Genomic DNA, 16,778 nt, shown 5'->3' on the forward strand with positions numbered 1-16,778 from the left:
TGAAGATGCTTGCAGGGCTCAGGGTTCTCAGTCAGCTCCCCTCAGACAACCCCTTGACCATCCTGACCGAGAGCTTTCTGATTGAGGCATATCCCCTTTCAAAGATCCCAATAAAGATCACTTAAGAAAACCTCTCTGCAGTTGTTCGTTTAAGAAAACCGAGTGCTAGGATTTCCCCTTATAAATAAGGGTTAGGTATAGTGCAATATTTTTTTTAACTCTAGCTCTTCTAGTCAATTAAATCAATCAAATATTCTATTACATCACTAAAACTATCTATCTTCTCTAAAAACCCCAGACATAGTACCTTTTAAGAAAGTAATTATGTTTTCAGAGTAATGACAGGCTAAAAAAGGATGAGTATGGCATCTATCTGGAGTACATACAGTTTAAGAAGTGCACAATAAAAAAATTCCCCTAAATGTAATTCAAGCTAAGAAGCCAGTTGATAATTGTTAGTACATAAATCACAGTAGCTTATAGTTTGGCAATTAAAAAGAGTGGCTTATTGTAAGGACTCTTTTAATAACCTATTTTCACAGATCTCGGTTTAACTTTAATAGCAACATTATGTGATCACATATTTTATTTATGGATCATTTGAAGAATTTGTTATGCAGATGTTCTGATTAGTGGGCTATTGGACCATTAGCCAAATAAATCTAAAGGTAATAAAACTCACAGGAAGATAAATGGCTTTCTTTTTCTTGTTCTTTTCAGCCAATTCAGGCTAATTTAAGCCTTTCACAGAATGGTGATAATGAAGGATTTGTTCTCAGCAGCGTTATGGCAGGTGATTTGCATTTGAAAGTTTGACACATTTATAGGCCTTTGATCTTTTCCCTCCAGTGCTTGTGCCCCTGGCCAGACACCTACATGCACTTTTTACCAGGTGGAAGATCTAGGAGCAAAAGTAGCTCTGAGAGGCACTCTGAAGATGTATACTAGGAAAAATAATTATACAATTTGTGTCCAGAAAATATTCTATTGCTGAATTTGAGTGGCCTTTATATAACACCAGACAAAATATAGTTGAACTTATTTTATTAGAGTTTCTTTTAAGCTAGAGAAAGTCCTTATGGAAGATTTTAAAGGAATACACAGTCTGATGTAGAGCCCACTGAGCCGTAAAGATTAGCTTCTTCTGTAGGTTAGAATTTATTGTTGAAATGGAACTTCTTACTGTAGGACACTTCAAGAATTTTGGCATCAAGTGAACTCGAGAAAAGACTGTGATAGCCATGGAGCCATCTCTTAAATATTATTTAAATTTTTGCTTTGTTATTAAAAAAAAAAAAAAAAATTAACTTTCTGGGCAGGAAAGCTATCTTTGGGCTGGAAGAGGAAGCCTTGAAAAAAAAATCAGGGCATTACTGGCACCATGAGCATATGTGAGCAAAATCAAGTGTGTAACCTAGGATATATAAAGGATGTTCTAAATATTAACTATTTGACCCCAAAATAAGTGGGGAGTCACAAGATTCAGGAGGAACATACCTGAATATTTGAAACAGAACAGTGCATCCCTCATGATTGTCTAAAATTTAACATAATCAGCTGATTTCTCTGCTGGATCATAATGGCTAATTCCAGGTCTGTGAGCCAGGGGGTTATTTCATTCTCATCTCAGACTTGATTCCTAAGGTAGGCTGGGTTCAATAATTAAAAATTGTCTGCATGAAATTCCTTCCTGTGCCATGAGAAAATGATATTTCTCCAAATTGAGCTTTTCCTCTGAAAGAAGATAAGGCTTGCTGCGTTCCTTGGAGGAGGACAGCCTGTCTGATCTCGGGAAAACTCCAAGGATGGAGGTGTCTGGCCAAATAGCTGGCTTCAGGCTGTATGTTGTATTTGGGAGGACACGGCTCACCACCCCAGAATACTCAGCCTTTTTAGAGCTGTGTAATGAGTATTGATTAGTCATTGTCTGAAGTACATTGAAAGTAGCAGGGTCTATGTAAATGTTAGCTTACTTTTTATGCACATTAATAGGGAATCCCCAATAGCACTTTTGTCTTTTTTTTTTTTTTTTTTTTTCTCCTTCTCTCACCTTTAAAAGTTGCTCCTATGATCTATGAGCTAACTTCATGTTGAATGTACTTGAAAATTCAGTTGCTGGTACATTTTGTTCTTCAAAAGAGAGCACTATCCATCTGCGTTACTTTGCTTTCAACTCATCACAGAATGTCAGCTATCAAATAAGAGCAAGAGACTGATGAATGTGCATCCCAGCCTGACAGGGCAGGTCAATGTCAGGGAAATTTGTGTTTCCCTTTTTTTCCTTTTTTTCTTTTTTTTGACTACAACCCATTTGCCAGTATTTACTTTAGAAAACTACTCCTCTGGGTGCCCAACCGGTTTAAAGCAGTATTACGTGGAGAATTTAGATTTAATTCTTTTCTGATACTGTCTTCATTTTATACAGTATTTTGTAATAGGACAGCGTCACAAGCTTTAAGTTGATGACTGTGGTGGACATCATATAGAAGATCTCTGCAGAGAAGTAATCCCGCCCCTGAGACAGTCTGTATCTAAGGCAGGGAGAGATGTCGGGGAGCAGGAGCAGAAGATGGGGGTCCCTATGATATGCAGGTCAGTAGCAGGGCTGAGAACAGGACATTTGTGACCTGATTTTCCATCTGTGTGATTGTGCTGCCTCTCCAGACAGTACGTTACTGTTCTCCCTGGTTTGCAGCAAACTGAACCCTAAAAGAACAGAATTTTAGCCAGGACCAGCTGCTCTCAAGATTTGCATACCTGCTGTTGTAAGATCTACCTGCTTATTCATGCATGCACTGATTTTACACATCCCAATTACCATTAACTAAGCAGGAACTTAGGCAGGGTGCAAACCAGATGTCTGTGTCTCATCAGAGTGACGGAGCAGCCAGCAGCATACAGTTAAATGGGCTCTCACAGTGAAGGCAAGCTGAGTTTGATCAGTAATACCTTTTTCCAACTAGTTCTACATTTTACCTTCTCTTTGTTTTACCTTCTCTTCCTTTGACCTAATAGATTCGTAAGCTTGACTTACTGGCCCATACATAAGTTTTATTGGTAAGGGGTTTTGCTCTCTCATGTGTTTCAAAAATAGAAATGAAAATAATATAAGAGTTTTCTAAACAACAGTGCCCTTAGATAAATGACTTCTTGCAACTTTACAACCTTAATGGAGCCCCTGTGTGTAAGTGTATACTGTAACCATAACTACTGTAACTATTCATTCGATAACCTGTGCTTTGGACTTCCTGAAAAACCTGTTTCAAGTGGATAATTAAATGTTTCCTGCTTCTAACATTAACTTTATCCATGCAACTGAGCAGGTAAAGAGAGATGTGTGATTTATATGGGCAGGGGATGTTTAAAAACGCATCGTGTTCTACTGTCAGTATCAAGAAGCACCAAAAAGAATGAGACTGAAAATCAAATAGATGAAACCTTAAAAAAAAAAAAAAAAAAAGAGATAGAGAAAGGAAAAGAAAAGATAGAGGAAAGAGGGAAAGAAATAATGTTTAGTCATAGAGGGGACAAGCCAGAGGTAGAAAAATTGAGAAGGGGTGGAAAATAAAAGCCAATCATGAGGCAAGGAAAGGGAGCAAGGTCTTCAGTAGTGGAGAAGAGAGTCCTCTGCACCACGCCCTTGTCACCCAAACACAACTGTTCTAAAATCTGATCAGACAGGAAAAATACCGGTGTCTTGTATCACCAGAAGTACAGCGGGAAACCTATGATGAATGAAAGGTGGAAGGCTTGTAAGGCTCAGAACTTAATGTGCTCGTTGTCTCTCTTTCTTCCACTGTGAACCTCTGCAAAGAGTTTGGTTGCTCTCCTTTTTGCTCTCCCGTCAGGTAATTGCAGGCAGCAGTAAGGGCTCCCCTGAGCCTTCTTGTCTCCAGGCTGGACAGACCCACCTCTCTGGACCTCTTTTGGTAAGCGATGTCTGCCAGCCCTCTGATCAGCTTGGTGACCCTTCTCTGGACTCGCTCCAGTCTGTCAACCCACCAGGTTCCCTGGGTCTTTTTTCTGAGAAGCTGCCTCCTGGCCAGTCACCCCGAGCCTCTGCTGCTGCGTGGGGTTATCCCACCCAGTGCAGGGGGTTGCATTTGCTTTTCTTGCACCCCTCGAGGCTGCTCCCAGGTCATTTCTCCGGCCTGTCCAGGTCCCTCTGAATGGCAGCTCTGCTCTCCAGTATATTAACCACTTCCACACACTTTCATATCATCTGAAAACCTCTGTACGTGCAAAGTTTACCTATAAAAAAATAGGAATGATTTTACTCAAATGTATTCATGGGACTGTTCCAACGCTGAGTTTAATTTGTTAGGGAAAATTCATGGAAGTGTTCAGAGCAAATCCAAAAAAAAACCCCCAAACTTAATATGCGATTCATGTTCATCAGTAGACTGAAGGACAGACTTGTTTTTTGTGGGACTGAATGTGATTAAAATTAAGATTTAGCAACTTGCCAAGAAATTTATGATTGCAGTTTAAAATCGGTGGTCCTCCCTGTGGGTTAACCACGTGCTTGTGAAAGGTGGCTTGAACAGGCACACAGTGCTTTATTTCAGAATGTGAAATATTTAAGAGCTAAGTAAAATTTGTAATCTAACACTTGCATGTTGTCTCTTACCCAGACTATCGATCCATTTCCTAATTATTAGACTGAACTACAGGCTGTGCCCAGAGCACAACTTCATTTAGCACCGACATGAAACATGGTTTCTATTAGTAGCACGCAGCAATTCTGCACATCAGTGCTAGGACACGGGGGAGGAAGAAATGAGCAGATACTCATGAGGAGGTTCACTGAATGAAAAGGAACAGCCTGAGCTGAAATGTAATCACAGCAATTGAAAAATAGCTCCCTTCACAAACGCTCAGCTTCAGCTGCGCAGCTCAACTAGAAATAGTCACAACTGAGCTTTTAATGCGATTTTCCTGGTTGTTGGAATTTATTGTAAGATTTACCTAGTTTTGGAAAATTCGTCATGCTGAAAAATTAACCATTTAGAGCACAGGGCACAAAAGTCCATTGTAATAGCAGGAAAGCAAGAGTACAAACCTTGAACTTCCTCTGGGACCTCTAGGTGCTATCCCAGTTTTTTAAAAAGCCATGTGAAACCACTATCACATACAGCAAAGGCAATCATCAGGCTGTTCATGGAGAGAGTAAAAGAAACACTTGGAGATAAACTATATTGTACTTCATAAATTATTAAATTTGAACGTATGCTTTTGGATAGAAAAGGAGGCATTGCTGGTGATCTTGAAATATTTGCAACAAGTAACCTTCCACCTCTCCCATGAAAAACTGAAATACGTCAACTTCATTACAGCAGATAATTTTTTTTTAAACCAAATGTGAAAGCTGATACAATGAAGCTGCTGTAAACGATAATGGAGCTCTCCTACCAAACCAGTTTCTATTATTTTGATAATAACTGTTACTTTTCATTTTCTGAGGAAAATATACCTTATTAGGGTCCCCTTCCTCCCCCAGCTTTGCCCTTTCCTTCAGGCTGAAGTAGCCAGTAGACATTAAAGACCAACCACATAGTCGAACCTCCTTTCAACTTCTGTTAACAGGGGTATTAAAAAGACATTCCTAAATATCAGCTGAAAACCACTAGGTAATAAACTCCCTACTTAAAAGGTGGGTAGGTGTAAATTCCACACATAGGCCTTTTCATCTGGGAAGCCAGTTGCTTGGAGATCAGATGTTTTAAATGAATTACGGAGCTGATGCCACTTGTCAGTCGATGGAGACTGTCACTATTTGGAGGATCAAATACTTACATTTGAGGATGTAAAGCAAATAGATAGGTCCTGATCCTGCCAGGGCAATGCCAAAGAGATGCTTGTCACTATGCAAAGCCCCAGTGAAATCAATGGTACTTGACTATTTCTTCTTTACGAGCAGACTCTTAGTTTGGCATTTTGGAGCTGTGCCATTGAGAAAATGAAAGGATTTAAATGCTTAAGGCAGGATTTTTTTAACAGGACTAGAACTGGCCTATTTCTAGTCTTACTACAACTGAATAACAAAGTTTTCTCATGCTAGCCAGGGGGTTTGTTTGGCCAAAGGTGGTAATAACAATTAGAAATCCAATTTACACACAGTTTTCATTGATTGTAGTAAGGGTTGTGGGCTCCCTTTCATGGGGCTGGACTCAGGATCAGTCCTGGTTCTCTTAGTGCCTTCTTTCCCTCTGGGAATTGTAGCTGGCTGTTCATCCATATTCTTTGGCATATTGACCTCAAAAAAGAAAAAAGAAGTCTGTATTTGTTGACAAGCTTAGTTACCTAGAAGTCCGATTTATTTCAGTTGAGGTTGGACCCAGATTAAACCATCTTCCACAAGTAGAAAAAAAGCTGCAAAGTCTACTCATTTAAAAAAAATACATCTATCCAAATTGAGGGAAAGCCTTAAAAAGGAGAGAAGCATCGTCTGGTGGCTAGTGTGACTCTGGATAACAAATGTGATGGATCCTTTCCTTCCTTTATTGCCAGCTTGGGCGTAAACTGAGGTGTTCAACAGTGTTTTTCAGAAGTGTCGAACACCTGCTGCGTCTGCTGAAGTTAGTGAGTCCTGCAGCTGCTCGCTCCACGTTTTATATATGGGCGATTGACTCCTCATCCGCGCCTCTGTAAAGCCGGACAGTAACAGCCACCTCCGCAGCGAGTGGGCAGTGTAGCAGCTAATACTTGGGAAACCTCTTGTTAAATAAGAGATGAAGTGACTTTAAAAGCTTTTGGGAGATAGATAGATATTTTTTCATAGTACAAACTGCAAGATGGGGCTCTATCATCCAAGTGCTCTACAAGGATATTAGTCTGATCTGCTTCTTGTCGATAAAATAAGACTGGACTTCTGTCCTAATTGTAAAGGAGGCTGTCTATTATAGGATTAGTGTTGTTGAAACACATTTGTCCATGTTTATTCTGTTTCAGCTTGCATTCTTCCCATCCAGTATGATTTTTTACTTATTGTTACAAGTCTGTTTCTCCTACCAAACTCACAGCTTTGTGAAAATATAGTCTAGAAAAAAAAAATATAGATCAGGTCAGTCCTTAAATAACTGTACACAAGAAATGCATTTATCTACCATACTTGTGGATGACAGCAATTATCTGGACAACTTATTTCAAATTTAAAACCTGAATTGGACATATATGGAAGCTCTAAAAATTTTCTATTCCATGGGTGTTGGGTTTTTTTTTTTTTAAATGGAAAAATTTTTGCTCCTTCCATGCATCCATGCTTCTCCTCTCTTCTGTAATGAATTCAGAAACACGAGCAGGGAACCTTTCATTTTAAAGGAGATGAAGATTGAGATGTTAGCCTTTATATTGCAGAATAAATTACTGAAATGAAAATCAAAACTATCAGTCAAGCAGAAAATGCCTTATCATTTTTTAAGTGTCAGTTCATATTTCATTGGTGTTAGCCTCATATCTCACTACCCCTTCAATGTTTTGCCATTACTGACAGACAAAAAGGGAATTCCTAAAATTTGTGAGAGGTGGAATAAAATAAAGATTGCAAACAGTTTTCTTTTTTTTTTTTGTTTTTGTGTGGATTTACTGTCTAGGAAGGTGCCACCTGAAATACTAGACTTTCTTAGCTCTTCAGTGAGGGAGCATCAAACAGTCATAGGGTATAGAAAAATAAACCAGCCTGTAGCCATGCCTTCCTCTGTATGGTACTTTTTAAGGCCCTGTTATAAAACAATACTGTGAACTGTTCTACCATTTCCAGTAATTTTTGCCTGTTATAATTGTCCCTACTTTGAGAGAAAATTTCCTAACTGAGGATCCTTATACTTGCAGATGGAAACATAGCACTATCCAAAACTAACTAATCCAAGAACAGCTACATACCATGAGACTCTGTTGACTTACACAGGCTATGGATCTTACAGGGATCATGGGGAGAGACTTACATAGCTTCCTGATTTGGCCAAAGCTGAGGCACGCTTCATGCGAGTATGTTTTGGGAACCTGGGGACTGTGGGTAGAAATGGGTGGTTATTTCTCAAAATTGAACCTCTGGCTGCGTCTTCACCAGTAGAGCAAACAGGGCCACAGCCTCTTCTCTGGCCTTCAAGACGTGTTACAGCAAAGCTTGCTGTCATGTGAGTAAATCCTTTGCTCACCCCTATGCCCTTGGTGGCATCCCCTGAACTGCAGTCAGGCAATGTTTGGGACGTAACTAGTTGGGTCCAAGCTACAAGAGCACCAGGGAGCACGACAGTAATAAAACAGGGCGCACAACTGCAAGGCAGTTTTCAAGTATGAGCATTAGTCCTGCATTATTCATAGAAAAGCCTGTAATTTTTTCTTGCCCCTGTAACAGTTTACAAGAGTGTAAGCTTATAAGATCCAGTGATTTTTCATGCAACCAGAGCAGTTGTCCACGTACTCTAATATCCTGCCTTGGTCGCTCTAAACATTTACCTGTAAGATGTAAGAAAAGATATAGCTATTGCTATAGTTTGCATTGCTCTTCCCTGCCTAATCTCATCCCAATTCCTATATATAAGAATACAGAGATGAAATCTGACTGTGTACACCTGTCATTTACAGCAATGGCATCTTGGGCATGCACAAAATCTTTTCTTCCTTTGTGTCTGAGCAACATTTTCTATGATTTACCCATAGATTAAGGGTATAAATTAACTGGCAACATGCATTTTTTATAGCCAGCAAAAAAGTGACTTGTTGAAATTTTTGCTTCTAAATTTGACTGCATTTAATTAACATTTGATTCCGAAATCAAAACTGCTGAGCAGAACAGTTTATATATATATATGCTCAATATGTGTATTTTTAATATACTTTATATATATACACACACATACATATATTTCCAAGCTCCTTTTTCTTGGCACACAGAAGTTCCTCCTCTTCCACCTCCCCCTCCTGATTTTTGTCCATTCGTAGACTTTTAATTGTTGTGTTTACTAAAAAAGGCAAACACATAAAATAAGAGCAGGCGACATATCAAATGGAAAAGGCACCATAAACACAAATACACGGAGGAAAAGAGAAAAAGAGTGGGAGAGAGATTTTAACTGGGACAAAAAGGAGTCCCCTATTTATGCTAAATTAGACCTTACGTTTAACTCGTGGCCTTGTGACCATTGTCTTGGTGCTCAGGGAAACTCATTCAGTTCACTGAAGTCACAGAAAATACCTGTCACTCATCTTATCTTAATTTGTAGCAGATATTTGTGATTATTAGGACTGTTTCAGCTCATTTTCCTTAAATGAGTAAAGGAAAGCTCAGAATATGATCAGGTAACCATAAGCCCCAAAGCAATCCTGATTGTGGTGAGCTGTGCCCTGAGTTTCTGCATGGGGAAGATGTCATCAGGTCAAACTGTTTCATGCTAAAACCCTTCACTTTTTGGTTCTTATTCATCTCAGCGTAAAATCAGTAAGTCTCCCACAAGCTGCTTCCTGTTTTGATCCCAAACTCATAAAAATTCACAGAAGCCTTCCTAATGACTGCAATGAGTATTGGATTGGGGTTTTTTCTGAGTGGTTGTAGTGAGGATTTCACAATCAAAAAGAAATGGTATATTCCAGAAAGCCTCAGCTTGCTTCGGCTATGTGCCATTCACAGGCATTCCCTCCCTTTTGTCAGAGTGGATTATGGTGCACACAGAGATCATTACACAGAAGAAATCTCTAAAATAAATCCTAATTTTCTTTTTCCTCCAGGTTGGCACTCTTTCTCTCCTTCTTTTTGTTATATATTATATTTTGCTTCCATTATGGGCTGACACAAACTCATGGCTGGCAGCCGAGCTGCTCAGTAGAGCTGCAGAGCTCAGTAGTTTTGGACAGTTTTCCTGGCTCTCCTAATGATTTCCTGTGTGATTTTGGGCAAGTTACTCCTTGCCTCTGCTTATCCATTTCCCCAGAGTAACAGAGATCATTAATCATCACTGTAAGCTGTTCTGAAGCCTAGAGGTGAAAAGTGCTCATTATTAATGCTATTAATTTATAGGATATACATTTTCACTTGAACTGCCTAACATATAACTTCACTGTTGCATTGAGTCAGGGCTGGAAAAAGGTTTTTTTGGCAGAAGAATGGATTCCTAGAGGTAGAAAATTCTAGAGAAGTAGCTTCTAGTCTTCTCTTACACACATCTAATCTGTATATTACTTTGAATTAAATTTCTATGTAAAACATTTGTCCGGGTCCAAAGTTTATATACTGTTTTTGTTTTTTTTTTTAATCACATTTTCCTATTTCTTTTATTAAATGGGACTTTGACTGTGTTTGCAATTACAGATTTCCTTTTTTGATTTCCCAGTCATGATTTAAAGTAGGAAATGAATCTACAGACTGGAGGGAATGCATTGCTATTCTTTCCTCCTTTCTCCTGTTGAAAACCAAAGTGATCCAGAGAGAAGATGCAATTTCATGAGAAGAGAAATTGTCGGAGCCGTAAGACACGCAAATCCAAACAAACCATCTTTGACTTTCATGATTAATATGCAGATAATGAGAGACTACTTTAGCAGCAGTCAGCATGGATCAAATCATCACTGCTGCAGTGCCATTGCCTTCAAACAGTTACACAGAAATCAGGGCTTAGTGGCTTAAATTCAGGGTTTGTGTTATTGGTCATTATCTTTAAATTCTATGTCTGTAAATTGTTTTGTAAAATCGTTAATTTTCTTTTTCCTCTCCCACTACTTATCCCCTCAGCGCAACGTTACATGTAGATGCGCAGCCTTAATTGGTTTAGATGCAAGAAGATAATCTTTTTTTCCTCCTTTCTCGCTGTTGCCTGTTAGCTTAAAGGCTTTTTAGCTGAAGGTTGATAATTATCACCGAGAAGAAACTAGCACATCAGGAGTTCATTTTCCATCTTAGCACTTGTGGCGCTCCTTTGAACTCCTCTCGCCAAACCCGCGTTCCCACTCTGTCACTTTCCTCCCTCCATCATAAAAAGGTCTCGGCAGCCGGCGGCTCCAGCCTTTGCTGGCGGGCAGAGGGCATTGCTTCTCCTGAGCGCTCCTCCAGCATGGACAAATTGCAAGAGACATTGATAAACATGGAAGACGCTTTGGGTTCGGAGCACTCTGTCTGCTTATCGTCCTGGGACTGGAAAAGCACTGCTGGGGCTTTCGAACTGCACCCCGTCTCGTCTCCGCACAGCTTATCCCCAACACCCTCCTTCGAATCCTACTCCTCGTCCCCTTGCCCGGCCGTGGCGGAGACCCCCTATGGCAGTGGCGGCGGCAGCCTGGTAGGCTACAGCCTGGTGGACTTCCCCCCCGCCTACCTGCCCAGCCCCGGGCAGGCTCGGCTGCCCAAGGGCACCAAGGTGCGGATGTCGGCCCAGCGCAGGAGGAAGGCCAGCGAGAGGGAGAAGCTGCGGATGAGGACCCTGGCCGATGCACTGCACACGCTGCGCAACTACCTGCCCCCCGTCTACAGCCAGAGGGGACAACCCCTCACCAAAATACAAACCCTGAAGTACACCATCAAGTACATCAGCGAACTGACGGAGCTCCTCAACAGCGTCAAGCGGGTGTAGACCCCATCTGGAGCACCCGCCCCGGCATGCTCAGGGTCTTTACAAACAAAAAACCAGCAAAATTTCTTCCTTGCCAGAGTACGGTGGCACAGGGTGCAAGAGGAGGACGAAGCAAGAGGGAGGGAGAGCGAGGGCTGCTGTTGTACCTAGGATGCGATGCTGGAAGGTGATGTAGGATGATGCCTAAAAACCTGAGCTTCAGGTTGCTGAGACAGAAGTCTTGCTTTTTGCCTTTTTTTATGTCTTTTTTTTTTTTTTTAATAATAAGCTTCTGAGAAATATTAAACCTAGTCTTATACAAAAGTAAAAAAAAAAAGCAACTGATCTTCCTAGGATTTACATGTCACTGTTCTGACTGATCTTCTGTTTATTAAGGACAATAGTAAATCCATAGGTTTTAAACTGCATTTTAAAAAAGTAAATGACAACAACACTATAGGAATACTAAGCGTATTGATTTGTAGGCACTTTAAATATTAGGATGAAGAAGAACATGTATAGTTAGTTCAAGTATTGTCTATTTATCCACATTTCCACTGTACCTAAAAATCAAGAAACTAAGTAACAGTGAAAACATCTTTGCTCGTAAACAAATAAATATTAGTACCATAGTCTGTATCTTGTATTATATATCTGCCTGATAAATAAGTAAAATCTAACAATGACTGCTAAATATTGGAAATGATATATAAGCAAACTGACATTTTGTGTAGATAAATTGCTGTTTAAATCCTATCTTCTTTATTAATATATACAGAAACATATAATATTTCTGTATTTAATGTATAAAACCCCCTTGCTTCAATGCCTGATAAATTATGGAAGACGTTTTTACAACAAATTGCTTGAACAAATGAGATTAAGCTGAGTTATCTTCCTTCTCTCTGACATGAAATAAATTGATTCAGGTATGAGAAAGATGCAAAGTTTTATCCTCAAGGTGTACTGAAACCTAGGAGGGCTCTAGTAACCATAATGTCTCCTTATTAAAAGCTGTCAGATCAGCTGTTTCCTACAGCCAGTAACATTCCTGTAAAACACGCACATGAAACCCTCCAAAAACCAAGCAAATGAGGACATAGTCTTGATCTTTAATTACTTTGACTTTCATCTGAGAGGTATCACACCAGTCTCACCACACCACCAAAAAACACGGGTTGCTCTGTAAACCTCATTGCAGAGTGATTCATAAGACCTGGCTGTGCACACACAGAGAGGAGCAAAACCCAGACCTGAGTTGCGTGGAGCTAATTAAGTGCGATTAACCTCTTCTCCACAGGGAGATGTAAGGGACAGAGAGAGCAGCAGCCAGGAGGTAACAAGCTTGTCTCACCAAGATGAATAGATCAGCATATCTGTGTGTAGCACATGGTTTAGGTCTGTGGATGCATTCTGTAGCAGAGCACCGCAAAGCTAAAACTTTATTGCATCCTTCTCTTTTTCTCTCCTTCCCCTCTGTTTGTTGTTTGGAAGGAAATACAATTGTCCTTGTACGTTTTTTTTTCTCCAAGGCTCAGCCTAAGCTGACTCAGTGCTCTTCTCACATGGTGTGCGCATATTGGAGCAATCAGCATGAAATCCATCAGTGTCTCAAAAAAGCAGCTACGTTCAAATTTATGCAGGTAGCACCGTCACTCAAGATGTAATCACATTTAAGCATATCCCATATGCTTCTGTTTTGTTTTAGCCCATGTTAGATTTCTCACAAGCTTTAGGGTTTCAGCAAGAATATAAGTAGAATAATTTTTAAAGCCCTATAAAATTGTCAAGCTAGAGAAAATTTTATGCACATATGAGATGGCAGCACTAATGTCAGCTTAGCATTCCTCAGTATAAACCTGTGCAACTGAGCCAGATTGGAGCAGTTAAAGAGCCTCATAGACAAGGTCAGTCTGGATTATGTTTTAGATTTGGTCCTCATGTTGTTCAAGAGAGTGAAACTGTACATTGCCCATGGGATCTTGCACAGAACCACAACTAAGCTTGATCCTGGGTCTTTTCTCAGATTCTCGTTGTCGCTGTAAAGAGGTGCCTTCTCACTCGCGCTGGCAAACCACTAGCAGATGCACAGGACGATAGTCCTGCCATTCTGTGATGTTGATTAAAGACCACCATCATTCACAAGTATACTTGTTTGGTAGATTGGGAGGACTTTTAACCGCATTCCTTAAATCTTCCACATCTGAAACTACAGGCAATGACTATGCTTTTCAGCTCTTTAACCATGACCCTATACTCTTCCTTAACTAAAGCAGAAGAACAAGGTGTTGGAAGGATCCATTTTTATTGCTAGTTTATCTATGACCTTGACTGGTCATCCAGCATTGCTGCCTCAGTTTACCCACATACAAACAAAGACACCGCTAGCTAATGGGTTCAGAAGGCTGCTGCTCATAGGCAAAGCTAAGTAATGCTGTATGCAGAAAGAGCGTCCCAGTAGGAGGTACCCTGAAGACTTAAGAAGTGGCTCAGGATCAACATTTACCACCACCCCAGAGAAAGCAGCAGGTGAAGGCCTTAACATGCTGGGCTATAGCTTGTTAAGTGCCTGTAGATTTCCTCTGTCTCCCTGCGAGTCCAAGGTAGCGTAACAGCTCTAAGTAACCACAAAGGCAAAGTCTTTGAGTTTCAGGACACTTTACTGCTTCTGTGCCAGTGAACTAGACCTTACCTGTGCCCACTGCCATACTTTTAAATACACAAGATGGCTAATCTAACCTGACCTTAGGGAACAGGCTTTGTTCTGTCCTAAATCACTCCCTGTGCTGCAATAGAACCAAAGCCCATGTCCAAGGAGGGATTAGTTTACTAGAACAGGTTGTACTCTTGCACTCTTTGTTTGATCCCCTTTCAGGGGAATCTCTTCTTGCATCTGCATGTGACGGGGGGGCGGGGAAAGCAACTGAGGTGTATGAGTAGGAAGCATAGGTAGGTTCAGTACCTGCTTGTGACTGGGATCTCCTAGGATCTGCCAGGTTTGTTTCTCCCCTCCCAGAAAGAAATGGATTCTTGCTCTGCCTGACATAGAACATCTCTATAAACCTCTTCCTTTTGTAATTCTTCCCCTTATAATAATTCAGACTCTTTCCTCTGAACTATGCTATTAATGACGGTGCAAGTCCTACTGCTACTAAATGTTGGATTTTATTTATTTTTCAATAAAGCAGAATACAGTCAAGGTTCATACTCTTTCCTCCTTCCTTTATCCCCAGGAATTTAGGATATTTGATTGATGTGAAAGAGACTAAGTTCCCCACTTAAGGGTATGAGATCTAGCCTCCAGGACTGTACATAAGGTCCATAAAGCTATGTTGAATTCTAACAGCAACACCACAATAATTCATAGAACAGAGGCAAAAAAGTGGAACCTCAATCCAAAAAAGTTGCACGAGTCACAGAAGTAAGGGATATATGTCACATACAAGCATCTTCTCTCAACACAATATGTTAAAAATCTACGTGGAAATAAAGCTAAAGTAGTAGACCAACAGTCACTGGAAGCCTGTGGCTGAGGAATTAAATTACAATCTGTGTAAGGGATTAAGTTGTTTACCATACTAAAGAGAAAGAAATACAGGAGAGTGAACTGCAGTTAGTCCCAGACAATGAAATAAACTCTTCTGGCCCCAAGAGCTCTCCCTTTTCCAGATTAGTCATTGAAATTCCTTACATTGAAATGTGGAGAGCAGAACATGGGTACTAAAGAAGAAACCACCACCACAACATAGTTTTCTACTGCATTCAAAGTTTTCTCATACAAGAAATTGGTATGTGAAATCATATTTCATGAGTGATACTAGTCATAAAGCTGAAAGGGCAGCAGCTAAGTGCTCAAATACTACAGAGAAAAAGGGATGAAGAACATAAGATCTTCTACAGAAATTAATTAATTGAAACTGATTTTAGAATCCCAGGAAAAGCCTTGAGATACAGAAAGCTGGCAATTTGGTTAAACTACTGGTCCTTTGCTCTCAGTTTACTGATGAGATGATTACACCATCCTGCTGCTCCCAGAGTTAGTTGCTGCACACTACAAGTAGATATTTTGCCTTTCAAACACATACTCCCAGACATTAGAGAAACACACTTTGCATTGAGCCAGAGAGAAATAGCCCAGACTCTGCATATGCTCTTGTTGTCCAAAGACACTGGAGAGCAGTGCAGTGAAGCAGGCTGAAGGCAAAAGAAAAGATGAGCCAGGGGTACCAAATCATAGGTGAGATGGCTGGGCCCCACCAGCTGCTTTCCTGAGCAGCTCTTCATGTTCAGAGCTGTGCCCTTGCCTCTGCTGTGGGTGAGTTGCTGAGGGGGACCAGGTGTGATTGCAGAGACAGAGTGCTTCAAGTTTCAGAAGTCAGAGAAAAGAGGGAATTTTGCCCCACAGCCACCCTAACCCCTTTATTAGGGAAGAATAAGCAGGGCAGAGCAGGCAGTTACATATAATGGATTTTAAACAAGTTAACTCCTTTGGTGCCATCAGCCACGCTGTTGGTGCTGCTGGAGAGAATATGAGAATAGGCTCTGGGTTTCTTCTCATACCTCTGAGACCAGAGGCTATGCTGGTGCAGCTGTAAGTATATGATGCTGCTTTATTTAGCAGAAGGCCCACCAATAGAAAGGAGGAAGCCTAGAAACTAGAGTATTAGCCCAGGATTCAGGAGACTCATACAGGTCCACTCTCCAGGGCAGGCTTTCCACCTGAATTCAGGAGAGTGACAACTTCTCTGCCCACCCTTTAAAAAGGGTGCAGCAATGTGTTGCCTGACAGCAGCACTAATACCTGGAGAAACATCCTGAAGATGGCAAGGAGGTCAAGTTCCCTCTTGGTGGGAAGAGCAAGTACCTTGGAGAAAATATTCCCCAGTGGTTAAAGGATCAGACGTGGAAGAAGCTCCCCAGGCAAGCCCTGGCTCTGTGAGCAGCAGAGCTCACCCCCCCATCCCCAAAGCAGAGGGGAGCCTGGGGCCACCCACCCACCCACCCACAGTGCTTTGAAATTCTACTCTGAGGAGCACCACGTAGGTGCCAAGAGGTTTTATGGTTACACATTTGGGCTGCACATAGGTGTGCTTGGGGGAAGAAAGCCTCCTGCTAAAGGGCTTCAGCTAGTTCCTTGGAGGAGCTGCTTATCTGGCAGCTGCCACAGCCCCTCTACCTAGGAATGCCAAGGGACATCCCTCCAGCTCTGCATGGCAGTAGCTAAAAAACCCAACCAAA

At 40.9% G+C, this 16,778-nt stretch overlaps 1 protein-coding gene across 1 annotated transcript; it reads left to right on the forward strand.

Annotated features, from left to right (window-relative positions):
- Positions 1 to 11,045: 11,045 nt before the first annotated feature.
- On the forward strand, positions 11,046 to 11,561 carry MSGN1 (mesogenin 1; the record flags this gene model as incomplete). The annotated part of the gene is made up of 1 exon (XM_082305256.1): positions 11,046 to 11,561. The coding sequence occupies one exon, from the start codon at positions 11,046 to 11,048 to the stop codon at positions 11,559 to 11,561; it is 516 nt and encodes a 171-aa protein (XP_082161382.1).
- Positions 11,562 to 16,778: the final 5,217 nt, after the last annotated feature.

The sequence above is a fragment of the Platalea leucorodia genome, assembly GCF_965183815.1.
Source record: "Platalea leucorodia genome assembly, chromosome: 3".
NCBI classification, from domain to species: Eukaryota; Metazoa; Chordata; class Aves; order Pelecaniformes; family Threskiornithidae; genus Platalea; species Platalea leucorodia.